Source organism: Rhamphochromis longiceps, linkage group LG11 (assembly GCF_057381845.1).
Source record: "Rhamphochromis longiceps isolate RC_006_pf linkage group LG11, R_longiceps_female_GT1.1, whole genome shotgun sequence".
Taxonomy (NCBI): Eukaryota; Metazoa; Chordata; class Actinopteri; order Cichliformes; family Cichlidae; genus Rhamphochromis; species Rhamphochromis longiceps.
Genome location: NC_140567.1, coordinates 39,075,001 through 39,090,591, shown reverse-complemented (window position 1 = coordinate 39,090,591; position 15,591 = coordinate 39,075,001). Strand labels below are relative to the sequence as shown.

The 15,591-nt window shown below is 49.7% G+C and overlaps 1 protein-coding gene across 3 annotated transcripts in view; it reads right to left on the bottom strand.

Moving 5' to 3' along the window:
* Window positions 1-210: 210 nt before the first annotated feature.
* LOC146660023 (collagen alpha-6(VI) chain-like) overlaps window positions 211-15,591 on the bottom strand; it is a 62,304-nt gene continuing 46,923 nt past the window's right edge. Inside the window, exons 27-43 of one of the 3 annotated variants that reach the window (XM_085424033.1) lie at window positions 15,189-15,251; window positions 14,738-14,800; window positions 14,610-14,660; window positions 14,478-14,513; window positions 13,291-13,353; window positions 13,145-13,207; window positions 12,548-12,583; window positions 12,428-12,464; window positions 12,337-12,348; window positions 7,811-8,304; window positions 5,424-5,511; window positions 3,456-4,097; window positions 3,181-3,268; window positions 2,837-2,994; window positions 1,882-2,052; window positions 1,479-1,526; window positions 211-1,256 (exon numbers count right to left, since the gene is read on the bottom strand). In XM_085424033.1, the coding sequence (XP_085280159.1) occupies window positions 1,081-1,256; window positions 1,479-1,526; window positions 1,882-2,052; window positions 2,837-2,994; window positions 3,181-3,268; window positions 3,456-4,097; window positions 5,424-5,511; window positions 7,811-8,304; window positions 12,337-12,348; window positions 12,428-12,464; window positions 12,548-12,583; window positions 13,145-13,207; window positions 13,291-13,353; window positions 14,478-14,513; window positions 14,610-14,660; window positions 14,738-14,800; window positions 15,189-15,251 (2,289 nt within the window). In that variant the 3' untranslated portion in view covers window positions 211-1,080. Of the gene's footprint in view, window positions 1,257-1,478; window positions 1,527-1,828; window positions 2,053-2,836; window positions 2,995-3,180; window positions 3,269-3,455; window positions 4,098-5,423; window positions 5,512-7,810; window positions 8,305-12,336; window positions 12,349-12,427; window positions 12,465-12,547; window positions 12,584-13,144; window positions 13,208-13,290; window positions 13,354-14,477; window positions 14,514-14,609; window positions 14,661-14,737; window positions 14,801-15,188; window positions 15,252-15,591 lie in introns of those variants that run through there. The other 2 variants (XM_085424031.1, XM_085424032.1) reach the window with 2 other exon arrangements.

The following is a 15,591-nucleotide window of genomic DNA, read 5'->3' as shown; positions in this document are numbered from 1 at the left end:
GCATTTAGACGTCTTTCTTCATTTTTTTACAGTTTTAAATAAAGTTTCTCTCTCGCGCACACACACACAGACACACACACAGACACACACACAGACACACACACAGACACACACACACAGACACACACACAGACGCACACACACACACACAGACCACGTGATCAGAGACCGTGGCTGTTTCCTGATTGGTCACAAAGAGGAAGTCAGACGGACACTTGAGATCATTTTATTTTCTTAAACCATCGTTGACGTGTGAAAGCTGCAGTTACATGGAGTCCACACAGTCCCGTCTGTGGGAGCGATACTGTACACGCTTCACTTCTACCTGTGTTTTTAAGGCTGCTTCAGGTTCATGGAAAATTACACATCAACACATTAACTTCTCTCAAGTCTTAACCTTGTTCTCACATCAGCCTCCACCTGATTTATAAAAAGTAGCACCTGACTGGAGGGAAAGGAGCGTGGGCGGGGTCTGTGAGGGGAGTCGAGCAGTGAGGATAACGGGATGTGCTCTGGAGGGAAAACTACGGAGGCCCTGAAAGGTCACAGTAACGTTCACGTTTCCTGTGAGCTGGATTATGATACAGCACCGTGCATCTCTGAGAACTGAGCACCAACCTGCAATCTCTCCTGTGCCCAGCAGAGGCAGCAGTGAGTGAGTCGCCATAGAATCGCACGTTAAACCTTTCCAGCCTGTTTTAAAGTTTGTGTTACAGGGGGCGTGGCCTCTTTGACTGAGGCTAACTGTACAAACAGCAAGTCCCGAATTTGTATGTCTCACTTTTTTATGTTTCCTAATGTGGACGAGGACAAACCAGTGCGATGAGCAGCGACCGTGTCAGCTGTTACAGGTCACACCTGCTGGGACTGAGACTTAGGCGATCGTTCCTGTGACCTTTCTGGGCCTCTTTAAATTGAACATGCGTGTAAACAAACAAAACGCAGGCGACAGATGACTGAAAGCGTTCGAGCAGTTTCCCTGATGGCGGCGGGGGAGGGCGGGTAAATGCTGTGACTAATTCATTGAGTGGCCTCGGCAGGTTTCCTTATGCGTGTTCAGCCGTGACGCTCTCGTCCTCCTCATCTGATCTTCGTCCCACACAGGCTCTGACACTCCTCCTGCGTCAGGAAGCGGTTCTTGTTGCCGCCGCAGCCGCCGTACCAGAAGCGAGCGCACTCCTTCTGTGCGGCGTCAAAGAACCACATCATCGTGTAGTTGTCGCAGCTGCCCTGGTCCTGAGGGAGGATACAGGAATCTGGAGGACAACAGGAGACGGATATTAGAGCACTGCAGAGCGAGACGTGACCCGAAACATCTCAACATGCACGCTCGTCCTTGTTAGAACAACCGGGAAATAGCTCCTCCTCTTTCCTTCTCTCTCGCTGCCTTTTTTAACTTGTATTTATTGGCACAAACATCGTGTGTGCGCTCACACTGTTCAGCTGTCACCGCTGTCCATCGTACAGGCGGGTCTTACCTTGAGAGGTGAAGCTGGCAGGCAGAGTCTTCTCCACCACATTGGGATCTGCGAGCGAGGACAGAGTAAAGTCAGAGAGGCGATAGCTGTGCAGGCGAGCAGTGATGAGGGCTTCTCACAGGTCGGCGTGTTCTGTCACTGAGCAGGAAGTACTGGCACGTGAGAAGAAGAGCGTTGCTTTTACTGTGACCTTTGTCCCCCACGTACATACATGTGTATGCATGTCCGTGTGCAGACGGAGTCTGAGCGTGGACAGCAGTAGCAGAGGGCGTGTTATCAGCGCGACCACAGAGGACTTTAGTAGGAAGCAACACGCAGAGCATCCTGTTAGCTGTCCGCTGATAGCAGAGGTTAGTGGGTCCACAGACGTGGAGCGGTCAGCTTGTGTGCAGTCTGGACTTACGCTGGTTCCCACATGTCTGGAAACATTCATATTCCGTTCTAAAGCGGTTGGCGTTGCCACCGCAGCCGCCATACCAGAACCGAGAGCATGCACCGACGTTTGTGTCAAAGAACCAGGCTGTGGCGTATTTCTTACACTGGTTGCCGATATCAGCGGGCAGCTGACACCGGGCTGAAAGCAGAACACACACATTTACTACAAACAGGCAGCGGCTCCAGCACAGACTGACTGAACGCCTGCATTCCTTCTGATGACCAGCAGGGGGCGACTCAGGAGGAGGAAGCTTTGGGAGAAAGTCTCTTTTTTGAGGGAGGGATGCCAATTTTTCCCCACTGTGACCATACTGCCACGGCCCCAAGAAACACCTTCAAACATAAAGATACAGCGACGGAGCAACTCTGGGGTTCAGATTCTGAAACCAGAATTTATCCACCTGAGCCAGTGTTGTTGTTAGCAACCTTTATTCCATCATCAGCTCTGTCATCCATCATGGCTGACAAACGAGCACACCCTCCTACCCCGAGCTCCTGTACGTGATGATGGTCCGCCTCCTTGAGTTGCTTTTACTGCCTCTGAGAGAATGCAGGCTACGTCCGTCTTTTATGTACAGTCTGTGGCTGAGACCCGCTGCTCATGCAGTCGAACAAAGACACGAGGTTAAAGCATACATGACACGCGACATGCCCACCACATCTGTGCAGCTGCTGAAGGAGAGAACATCTGTACACACTTTAATGAAAAGAGTTTGTCTGAACCCTGCACACGACGTCCTCTATTGTATAGAATTCATTTACTGTGTATATGTTGTACTCGTATTACCGTGCATGTGACAAATAAAGAATGTTTTCCTGCTGAACCTCAGAGGTCAGAGGTCGTGTACCCCTGCCATTATGTAAGGCGTTGTCAGAGCGGTCCTTCACCTGCAGCAGTGTGTCTGCGCCGTGTGTGCGGCTACCTTTGGCGTGCGTGTCAGAGATGACTTTCTGGCCATTTCCTCTGATCAGAGCGTCGATGACGTCCAACTGCCCGGTCTGAATCTGTCCTCCGGTCTGCTCCTGGAAGTCCTCCTCCACCTCCTCTCCAAACACGTCCTCCAGCTGTGCCACGCCCTGACTGAACACAGCGACCACATGTGTGGACACACTATCACCATGTGAGAGCCTTTCAGCTTCCTAATGCACAACAACTCTTCTTGATTCTCCCAAAGTCAAACATCAACCAAGAATTAGAAATTTCAGGAGCTGCAAACTTTCGTTTTAGCTGAGGCCCACGTGATGGCGATGCGAGTGTGTGATTTACCCCGTTATGAATATCTGTCCTCCCTCCTGGCCGCCCAGCTGGTCACATGCTCGCCTCAGAGAGGGAGGAGGATACGAGGTGACTCCCTCTGAAACAATCACGGGACAAAAACAGTGATGGTGAGATATACTCTGCGGTGAAACGGGAAAGGAACTGATGGTTACCGTGAATGTTTAAAGCAAAGTCTGAAATGATAAATGATAATAACCCCTTCCTTCAGGTGTTCCAGAACACCAGTAATCTAATCTGACTGCTGCAGATGGGAAACATCTTACTGTTGAGGGCGGAGAGGAAGACCCTGATGAAGCGCTGGGCGTAGCCCTGCTCGTCGGCCTTCAGCCTGTCGAGTCTGATCAGGTGCTGCTGTATCGGCACGCTGGCCAGCTCCTCCACCTCCGTCCGGTTGTAACGATCACCCACCGTCACCACAAACAGCGCCACCCCCTCACACTTGGCCTTCTGGGAGATGTAGCGCAGCTTGGCCTGGTCTCTGTAGGCCGTCTTGGTGCCCACCACAGTCAGGACGGCCCTCTTGCTGCGCGGCTGGCCGGCCTTCAGCAGCACCTCCCTCAGGGTGTAGTCCAGCATCTGTCCCAGCGCCAAAGAGCCGCCCTGCTGCTGCATGTTCTGCATCATGTACGTCTTCATGTCTCCAGCGTTCTGGTAGGTCTGCAGGCCGAACTCCACCTTGGTGCTCTGTTGGACCAGAGCTACTCGGGCCTGGCGGCCGGCTCGGCGGGGCTGTGGACTCACGGCCAGCTGCTCCACCACAGAGCTCAGCAGCTGCCGGGCACCGGCGTATTCATCGGCCTGGATCTCCCTGGAGCTGTCCAGCACCATGACCAGGTCCACATCCGCCTGCTGAGGCAGCACTGGTTCCTGGATGAAGGCGCACTCCTCTGCACGCCTGCAGGGGTCTGCAGAGACATCAGAAAGCGTGATGCTGATGACAGGAAGCTACAAAAGCTACAAGTGACCCGTCATGTTTGTGCACATCAGATCTCGGACTACTCGACAGGAACCAGGATGCTGTGGCACAGAAGCATTTAGAAAAGACGCCAGCATATTCTAATTATTGAACCTCATGGAAGGTCTAACAGTGTGCTCTGATATCAGCCAGCGTGCTGTTACCCATGGGTTCAAAGGTCAACAGGAAACACAGCACACACTGGCACTGTGCACTAGGGATGGGTACCGGTGTCCGGTGCCATGATGGCACCGGTTCTGACATAAACGGTAGTAACCAGACCGAAAAGCAGCGCACATTTCGGTGCTTTATTTTCCTGAGCTGTGATACACTTCTAGCCAATCATTTTACGTTTCCGAGGATAGTAGGCGGGCCCAGGTACGTACGTTCTTTTAGAGCAGAGCTACAGATTAAAAATGCCCAAAGCGAAGCGGTCAAAAGTCTGGCTGTACTTCACAGCAAAATATGCAAACTCAGCAGCAACAAGTGCTTTAAGCTGATACTGTGATACTGTCAAAGGAGGTAACACCTCCAATCTGATGAAACACCTGGCGACGCATAGCGTTTTTTTAAAAGCCGAGAAATGCGCCGTATTTGATGCAGCAGCAGCCGTTCTTCTCTGCGTGAGTAGCTTAATGTTGTTTGTGTGTAATTTACGTTGAGTAGGCTAACCACGTTATTACATTAATGCATGTAAGGTGAACTAGCAAACATCATCATAGCTACATGCGGCTGTCTTCTTGTTTGATGGCAGATACTCCCTTCACCCTGGCCAAAAAGGCTAAAATGACCAAAGAAAAAGTGGAAAACAGTTAAACATGAGAGGTTTAGGACAAAGTTTGTGTTTTTTCCATTGTTTAAGCACTGCTTCCAGCCAAGAGTGATACCATATATGCCCCATAGCTGCAGAAAAGGCTAACATTGTTATCTTTTTACAAAAAACAGCTGAACATGAGAGGTTTTTGGACCAATTTTGTGTTCTCCATTCTTTAAGCACCGGCACCGTTTCAAAAGTACCGGTTTGGTACCGGTATCAGATAAAACCTAAACGATACCCATTCCTGCTGTGCACACAGATCCATCAGATCATTCATTATGCATTTATTATCACTGACTCTCAACCCCGAGTACTGAAAACACGTTCTTTGGCAAAAAGACTGCAGTGGGCTCATTTTTCATGTACAAGGAGTCAGTATTAGTTTGACAACGTTCTGCTCGCCTACGCTGTCAACCACGAAAAGTCAGAAGAGAGATCAGAGCAGAAAACGATGCTCACCGTAGCAGATGGCGCAGTTCCTGACCTTCCTGAGCCCAGTGGCCCGTTCTCCCAGCACCGTGAATACAAAGTTTCTCGAGTCATCAACCTGATGGGAAACATTGAACAAAGCGCTGAGTACAAGGTTACAATGAAATCTACTCATTAGACATCGTTGTTCAGACTCAAACGATCTTAAGTGATTGAATCTGAGCTTCCTTTGTTTGCAGAGACGCTCGCAGTGAAGCATCGGCTGTTTGTTCTGCAGAGCCGGATGTTGTCCTGATGTTTCCACATGTGAAATGTGTTAGTTTGATCTTAGTGAAAGGAGAGCAGAGCGGCCCTGGAGGTGCACCATCAGTGGCTCATGCTTTACTTTCTCCTGGAGAGAGGAAAGTTGCAAAGTCAGCACCGGTCCCGGTCCATCACTTCTGCTCAACATATGTAGTACAGCGTCTTGGAAAACTCTTTATCCCCGTCCTAATGTCTTTGGTCTGCGGGAGTTTTCTCCTGGGATCGCTCCCACGGAGGCCATGTTGTTCTGGGTTCTTCTGTGACCTCCTGGTTGAATCGTTGATGCACTCTTGGAGTCTTTCGCTTGTCCAGTTGCTCCTGAGAAGGTTCAGCATGTTCCAGGTTTTCTCCATGTGTGGATTATGGCTCTCGCTGTGGAGTCTCACAGCCTTAGAAATGTCTCTGTGACCTTACTGGCTTTGTTTTCAGCTGCTTCTGTAGGTCTTGGTGTGATGTGATCTTTTAGCCTGCTTTACTTTGTCAGACAGCTTCTAACTAGGAACTAATTGTACTGATTCATAAAGGTGCAAACTACAGTCAAGATGGCGCCGGTGCACATGGCTTGCCGTCCTCGGCTGTATCTGTTTCGCTGCTTTTTACCCTCTTTACGCTCTTTTACGGACCTTGGCATTGTATTTTTGATCCTTTTAGTTGTATGCTCATCTAATGGCTGAGCACTGATTACAGGCAAACACTTTTAAATCTAAGACTCTCCCATTCCTCTCGGGCTGATCCTTGCTGGAATCTGGGCGACGCCACCGCGCCCCAACTGGACCCTCCGACCGGCTTCTTCCACCTACCTCTTCCTAACCAAGAAACGCTACAGGAAATGCGGTAGAAGGAGCGGCCGTCGCGTTCGCCTCAGGGTCTACTTTAAAGCCAGAGCACCGGCTACCCACATGCCAGCCTGGACATTTGATCTTCTTTCCCTCCTTCCAGGAGGTTAACTTAGGCACCTTCTCCTCTTCCCCTGCACCGGTCTGGTAGGGGTGGCGGCATAGCCTCGGTTTTTAAAATTCATATGCAGTTCGGCAGCTACCCTCACCTACCTACACTAGTTTTGAAGTCCAGTTATTGGGGATGACTGCATCCACGACCACACTCTGCGTGGTGGTTTACCGACCGCCTAAATATAGCAAATGTTTTATCACGGACTTTGCTGATCTCCTAGGCTCCGTTCTTTTTAAGTATGGTTGTGTTCTCATTGTGGGAGATTTTAACATACACACTTGCTGTAAGGATGACTCATTTGCTAAAGACTTCCTTGCTTTAACGGACTCTTTTAACCTGGCTCAGTGGGTTAATGACCCAACGCATGTTAAAGGACATACTTTGGACGTGTTTTTCACATGGTCTGGACATTTGTTTTGTGGTCTTTATGTGTGCAGAGGCAGAACGTACCCAACGGGACCTCACCTGTCATGTAACCTGTAAGCATTTCTGGGTGTACAGATGGGTAGGCCAGAAAAACAGTGAGTGGATGTCTGTACAGAGCAGGAGCGTCTCAGCAACATGAGACATCATTGGTCAAGGCCACAAACGCGATTCCAGGCAAAACTCCTGGGACTCCTCCTGCTCCACAAAAACTCTTCAAGTTTCCGTGGTAGCCGCATGAGTCGCTGTGACATTAACAGATGTTTTTATACTCGATACGCTGACGTCATCATTTCTGGTGTCTCATACAGAAAGTGGATTTCCCCCCCAAGAGTTCAGAACTTTCAGGAAATCTAAATGGTGGCAGAGTTAGTATAAATGAGGCTTTATTTAAGAAGTTTGTTTGAAGTAAAGGAGCAGCACTTCAAGCACTATCGTCAGATGTCTCCTAAAGAGGAAACACATCTTCATCTTCCTCGTGATGTGGCTCTTTCCAGGTCTTCTGGCTCAGCTCCCTCTTCATGCCTACTGCTGACACCGCTCCACTTTCCTGCTGGATTTCGTAATCAGTTTTCCAGCTTCAGCAAGGATTGGGAAAACTGCTGCGATTCCTTTAGTCCTGTGCTAATGTGCAACCCGCACCCCGCTTCAGACCGAAGGCAAAACAGTCTGAAGAGACTGACTCAGTCAACATCTGGATGAAAAACATCTGCAGGTAGCTGCAGGTAAATGACACCTACCTGCATGGCTTGTTCAATATCGGGAGTGTTCCTCAGAGAGATGACCGCTGGAACAATGTTGAGGGCCCGGTACTCCATCATGGCCGTTACAATGTCGTTAGCGCCCTCTGTAGGCCCGCTAGAAAAGAAGACGACCACCTTCCTCATCATTATTCCTGCTCGGACTCGTTTGAAGATGTTCTGACCCACGAAGCGCATGGCGGCGCCCAGCTGCCGTTTGTTGGACGTCCTCTCCTGGGCGATGTTCCTCACGGCCTCTAGCAGCTGTGCCTTGCGCCGGTAGTCCTGGAAGCGGATCAGGTACTTGGTGTAGGTGTTGTATCCCACCACAGCGACACGCGCGCCGTGCGGGCAGTTACTCTCTGCGATACTGATGTCATTCAGCAGGGAGAGGAGGGCGGAGCGCTGCCTACCAAAGTCCCCCGGGGTCACGTCATCAGACATGTCGAGACCGAACACCAGCTCGGTGGGGTAGGCCGGGCACGCCGACTGATCTGACGGGCAAAGACGAGCTTGTGTTAAACTTTCAGCAGCCACCCGTTCATCAGTCACCAGGCTGGTGTCACGTTTATATCGGATTATACGAATCTGTTTACATAAAGGATATTTTACAACTGTAGAGCTAAACGTTTTAATCACAGAAGTGTGAGTCGGGGTAAAGGTGAGCAGTCCCAGCAGCATCTATCAAAGGGAGGCTGTGAACGCCTCTCATGCTAACGTCCACACTGATGAACCTCAGCTCTGTTTGCTCATGCAAAGCTGCTCTCATACCATCGGAGACCAAACATCTGTGTAATTCTTAGATACAACCTGGTGCTCCTGTTTCTGCAGTGAAGCCATAAAAATAAAACTAGTTCATTAACCTGCTAGGACCTGGCGTCCACATATGGGGACGTCACATTTTGGGTTGTTTAGACAAAAATACTAAGCTTTGCTTTCACAGGAGCCATATTGTTGTTTCTCATTTTGCTCCTGTGCACATCATTGCTCAACTGTGACTTTATAGTTTCCTATCAAACACCATAAAGTCACAATAGCAAAGAGAATTAAAAATGCATGCTATGAAAGAGTCTTAGGAGGTTAAATATACTTAATTACTTAATTATACTTAAATATACTTTCTAATGAAAGTGTTTGTTAGGGAAAACATTCTAAAACACTTCTTCAGTAAAGACTCAGAGAAGAGAAACACACAGAACTTCTTGCTAGCAAGGGCAGCCTCCAGAGACTCGCGCTAAGAAACTGCCCCGGTCTTTATTTATACTTCTGTGTGTGTGTGTGTGTGTGTGTGTGTGTGTGTGTGTGTGTGTGTGTGTGTGTGTGTGTGTGTGTGTGTGTGTGTGTGTGTGTCCTGCTGATCAAAGGGTCATATAACATGAAAGCACAAAAGGTACATCCTTGGTCACAAAGAGGGTAGTCTCCCCCACCCTAGATGGTTCACCCTAGATAACACGGCGAGGAAGTCCAGCAGTTCATCTAAACAAAAAGGCACTTAGACTAAAACAGACATAGCTATGTTAAAGCAATAAAACAAGGTGCAACCTCTCATGCTCCCAGGACGTGGGGGTGCATTCCTGGAGTGCACACCAAGCCTGCAGCCTGCTAGAGATCACACATCCTGTCACTACACAATTAATTATATGCCTCTAAGTATACATGGTTGCATATTTCCTAATACAAATAACTACACGCAGTATTCTACCATATGCAAACTTATATCACTAAAAGATTATACTGACTACTAAATACAATTTTCCATTGACAGTGTTTCAGGTCGAGGTCACACAGGAAATCTACGTTTGGCTGATTGTTTCTTTGCTGTTAAACTGCTGCTTTCTTCCCTACGTTTGAAAGGAGAAAGATTTTTGGGTTGAGCAGAAACTGAGCTAAGAGGTGGCTGTGGTGGATACTGGGCACCAGTACAGCTGCCCAGCAGGTTTCTAAGTAGTGCAAAAAACCCAACACAAGCTGCAGCCTGACACCAAGCACGCCACGTGTGATTGGACCTGCATCGCTCTTTGTGCAAAGTTTGTATAATTAAAAAAAATACATCTGCGAATGAGTCAAAGATGCTCAAAGACCACTGTAGTGGTGCAGAGAGAGAGACGTGTGTTTCCAGTACAGAGACCTGTGGGGTGCTGAGCTTATCAGGGGTGGAAATATTCACAGCTGTCCCACATGGCAGCATTTTAAATTTCTCTTTGATATTTGGGCTGATTGGGACCTGATGAATGTAAAAACAAAGAATTACCAGATTGTGTTCTCATTGTGGGAGATTTTAACATACACACTTGCTGTAAGGATGACTCATTTGCTAAAGACTTCCTTGCTTTAACGGACTCTTTTAACCTGGCTCAGTGGGTTAATGACCCAACCCATGTTAAAGGACATACTTTGGACGTTTTTTTCACATGGTCTGGGGTGGTGGTCCCCATCTTTAAGAAGGGGGACCGGAGGGTGTGTTCCAACTACAGGGGGATCACACTCCTCAGCCTCCCTGGGAAAGTCTATGCCAGGGTGCTGGAAAGGAGAGTTCGTCCGCTAGTCGAACCTCGGATACAGGAGGAACAATGCGGTTTTCGTCCTGGTCGCGGAACACTGGACCAGCTCTTTATCCTCTCCAGGATACTTGAGGGTGCATGGGAGTTTGCCCAACCAGTCTACATGTGTTTTGTGGACTTGGAGAAGGCATTCGACCGTGTCCCTCGGGGTGTCCTGTGGGAGGTGTTGCGGGAGTATGGGGTGTCTGGCCCATTGCTACGGGCCATTCGATCCCTATACAACCGTTGCAAGAGCTTGGTTCGCATTGCCGGCAATAAGTCGGACTCGTTCCCGGTGGGTGATGGGCTCCGCCAGGGCTGCCCTTTGTCACCGGTTCTGTTCATAATTTTTATGGACAGGATTTCTAGGCGCAGCCAAGTGGCGGAGGGCTTTCACTTTGGTGGCCTCAGACTCTCATCTCTGATTTCTGCGGATGATGTGGTTCTGTTGGCTTCATCGGGTGAGGGCCTCCAGCTCGCACTGGAACGGTTCGCAGCCGAGTGTGAAGCAGTGGGAATGAGGATCAGCACCTCCAAATCTGAGGCCATGGTTCTCAGCCGGAAAAGGGTGGAGTGCCCACTCCGGGTTGGGGATGAGTTCCTGCCACAAGTGGAGGAGTTCAAGTATCTCGGAGTCTTGTTCGCGAGTGATGGGAGAAGGGAGCCGGAGATCGACAGACGGATTGGGGCTGCAGCTGCAGTAATGCGGACGCTGCACCGGTCCGTCGTGGTGAAGAGGGAGCTGAGTGTAAAAGCGAAGCTCTCAATTTACCGGTCGATCTACGTCCCTACCCTCACCTATGGCCACGAGCTGTGGGTAGTGACCGAAAGAACGAGATCGCGGATACAAGCGGCAGAAATGAGCTTCCTCCGAAGGGTGGCTGGCCTCTCCCTTAGAGATAGGGTGAGAAGTTCGGCCATCCGGGAGGGGCTCAGAGTAGAGCAGCTGCTGCTCCACATCGAAAGGAGCCAGCTGAGGTGGTTCGGGCATCTGACAAGGATGCCCCCTGGGCGCCTCCTGGGTGAGGTGTTCCAGGCATGTCCCACCGGGAGGAGGCCCCGGGGCAGACCCAGGACACGCTGGAGAGATTATATCTCTCGGCTGGCCTGGGAACGCCTTGGTATTCCCCCGGATAAGCTGGAGGAGGTGGCTGGGGAGAGGGAGGTCTGGGCCTCTTTGCTTAGGCTGCTGCCCCCGCGACCCGGCCTCGGATAAAGCGGATGAAGATGGATGGATGGATGGTCTGGACATTTGTTTTGTGGTCTTTATGTGTGCAGAGGCAGAACGTACCCAACGGGACCTCACCTGTCATGTAACCTGTAAGCATTTCTGGGTGTACAGATGGGTAGGCCAGAAAAACAGTGAGTGGATGTCTGTACAGAGCAGGAGCGTCTCAGCAACATGAGACATCATTGGTCAAGGCCACAAACGCGATTCCAGGCAAAACTCCTGGGACTCCTCCTGCTCCACAGAAACTCTTCAAGTTTCCGTGGTAGCCGCATGAGTCGCTGTGACATTAACAGATGTTTTTATACTCGATACGCTGACGTCATCATTTCTGGTGTCTCATACAGAAAGTGGATTTTTCCTCCATTTTTTTGTTTCTGAGACAAATAAGAGCCACATGTGAGGACGTTAGTTTTAAATTTTGATAGAACAGTGGCAGTATAACGTCCTCGTAACTGGATATCAGGCCCTTGTAGAGTAAAATTAATTATTTTCGTCTAGACATCCCAAAATGCGATGTCCACATATGTGGACGCAGGTCCGAGGAGGTTAAGAAAACCTTTTTCACCATCCTGACACTAACGACAGCAATAAATGAGGAAAAATCCTGAGGAGAAGAATCACAACAACAACACTGTGCTGAATCAAATGCTGAAGCTTCAGAGAGTGCAGCTGTGTCCATCTTTGATCCAGTCTGTGGACGTGGCTGCTGAGCTGTACTCACCACGATACCTGACTGTTAGAGTGGAGACACGTACCAGCAGAGCAAGCTGGAGGGAAAACAAACAGCATTTAGAGACGTGCAGGTTTCATTTCCTGAGATGATGTGAGGATGTCAGGAAGTCTTACCACAGTTGTCCCTGATGTAGGTGATCAGCTGACAGTCCTGAGTCAAAAGGAAAGACCTGTGATTACATCCTGTACTAATGTTTCCTTAATGTGGGTGAGGTGGGTTTAAGGTGGACTTACAGTCATGGCTTTGCCTCCAGGAGAACCTCGGGGGCCCTGTGAACAGTGTGATATCTGACTGCATGACAGAAGAATGTTCCTCACATTTGATCAAACAAACGAAGATCTCGACACCTTTTGCCTCATTCACCCCTTCGTGTAAAGTCTTTTATCAAACATTCGCGCTCCGATGGAAGCACTTGGGGTTAGGATCTTGCACACGGATATTTGGCCTGCAGAGCGGAGCAGACGAGGACTGAACCGCCAACGTTTGGTTAGTAGGTGCCCTGAGCTACAGCCACCCCAAACGCTGCGTGAAGCTCAGAGAGCTTTAAAAACCACACAAAGGATTTTCCAGTAATTTTAAACAAGACAGCGAGAAAACTGAGCTCTGTAAAGGACAGAAATACCTCTGCACCTGTTTAAACTAACCTTTAGAGTTAAGTTTGGGTAAAAAATACATTTTCCTTTATCGTTGTAAGAGAGGACGAAATAGATTTAGAGGAAAACTAAAAAGTTTTCTTATAAATTAATCCACATCCAGTGATCTTTCTGGCTCCAGGCGCTCAGTTTGTGCAGCATGAAGTCGGCAGCTTCCTAAAGCTTTTCCACACTCACCCTGTGTCCCGGATATCCCGGTTCTCCGGGGACTCCTGACTCTCCTGGCAAACCCGCGTTACCCTACGTGACGGGATCACAAACAAACGTCACTGACGGACTCAAAGACCGAGCTTGATTCAGTTATCTGAGCAGTGGACTCTCACCCCTCGGCCGCGGTTCCCTTTGGGCCCTGGATATCCTTTCGGTCCCTGCAGCCCCTCCTCGCCCTGCAGAGAAAGAAACACGGCTCGTGAGGTAACGCATCTCCAAATTCAAACACAAGCCCTCAAGTCAACTTCCTGACCACACTCATCCCAAGAATAAACAAGAGCGTTCTTATCTCCGGCCTCCAAAAGCTTCTGGACAAACACCAGCGAGTAAAACTGAAAATGTGCTTATTTATTAAGGCGGCCTGTCTCATAAATCCTCGAAAAGGATCCAGTCGACTTTACCACAAAGCTGTGAGAGCTCAGTGATGCTCTGCTGTCAACCTTTTGTGTATGAATGTGTGAAAGCTGCAGGCAGCACAGCGAGGTGTTTATGAGCCACCAGTGTAGGCAGGCTTGTATTAGTTTTACAGGAGCAGTAAGAGTTTAAAGGGTCCTGGGCTGCAGCCACGCAGCACCAGCAGAGGCTCCAGCAGGCGGTCCGGCCCACACACTCCCACCTCAACACGTCCAACAGCAGAAATAAATGTTTATTTGACCACAAACATTAAAGTTTCTTGGCTACTAACAGAGAAACAGTCCTAATTGGATCCTGCACAGGTGGGCGTGGCTTACATCAGCCTGTGCAATGACTCGATCCACTGAAGAGCTCCTAAACAGTGTTTCTGTGTTACCGTCTGTGAGTATTTGAAGTTTCAGTGCAGCTTTGATACGTTTGCAGTGAAATCTCTGAACCCGCTGAGCTCACAGGTCCATTCTGATTGGTCCGCGCCACGAACACCCGCTGTCGTCCCGAAGCAGCGCGAGCGAGCAGCACCTGCTGTTTGCATCCGTTTGAATGATGTGAGAGAGCAAGAGGCCGATTTCACTGCGTCACTCTCAGAGCGAACAGCAGAATCACACATCAGCTTTACACCTGCAGGAGTTTCTGCTCAGCTTCGACGTGCATCGCAGCAAACACGCAGATTATTTCGTGTTCGCAGCATTTTCGTGGAGCTCTGTCAGCTCCTGAACTCGGTGGACTTAAAAACTCTCGTTGGACTTCTGTTAGCCTGAAAACGCTCCGATGTTTGGATCCTAACTCGTTTCTGATCCGTTCCCAGCAGGCCGCCTTCATTTCCTGTCTGCGTGTTTACTGCGATTTAATGCCAGGATGGATTCAACCTGATCTGCTGTGAACTCACCCGAAGACCAGGGTAACCAGGGAAACCGGGATCGCCCTGCAAGACACGGCAAGAACGTGAACGTTGTTATGAATGTGAAGCAGAGATCTAGCAGAAGGATGAAATACAGGATTGTGTATTATGAAGGGTCACCTTTGCACCTCGGGGGCCCGCGGGTCCGTAACCATCCCGACCGTCCTGACCCTGAAACACAGACAGTCAGCGCCACTGACATCCAATCAAACTGTTTGTCTGAACAGAGCGGGCTCTCGGCTCCTTACCGGCATTCCTCGGGGTCCGTCTGGTCCTGGTGCGCCCTCATCACCGGGATCGCCTGGTTGGCCCTTTAACAGCAACAACAGGTTGTCATGGTGAAGATAACCTCCCCCTTCACACCAACTGGATTAACCCCCCCTGGCTCTATATGTGTGGGTGCAGACTGATAACCAGGCCAGCTGGCATTTACCCATAACTGTGGTTAGAAGGCTAACCTGGAGGCTTCACAATTAAAGCTGATGACATTGTGGTGGCCACGCCCCCCCATGTACCCTGTATGGACGTACGTGTATGACCAACTTCCTGCCTTCAGGCCCTGCTGGGTGGAAACTGTGGAGGATGTAATCTCTTCATCTGACCTCTTGGAGTATTCGTCAGCTATTCTCATAAATGTGATCTTATCTGACGTGAAGCGGGGACGTTTATCAGATGTTAAACGATGATGATGTCACACACCTTCTGTCCGTTACCACCGATCCGTCCAGGTAAGCCCGGGTCTCCAGCGGGACCTGGTCCACCCTGGAGGAAAAACCAGCAGAGTCAGAGCCACACACAGTTCCCTTTTACCTGATTATCCCTGAATGCACCGTGGACAGAGCCCGTCGGTCACAGAGCCTCACATAAATCTCCGCTCGTCATCAACTTTAACGGCGCTTATCCAAACAGGTGAAGAGTAAACATGGCCGCCGCTGAGCGCTGCCAAGTGATAAATCTGAGCTTCATTGGTCCTACATCTCTGCTCGGCAGCTCCTCAGTGACTCTTTATGAGATGTCCTCTTTGGATTTTCTAACAGCGGCTCAGGACTGAGCGCGTCTGGTAAAAGAGTTGAAGCTTAGACTGAGACGCTGCGTTTGAATG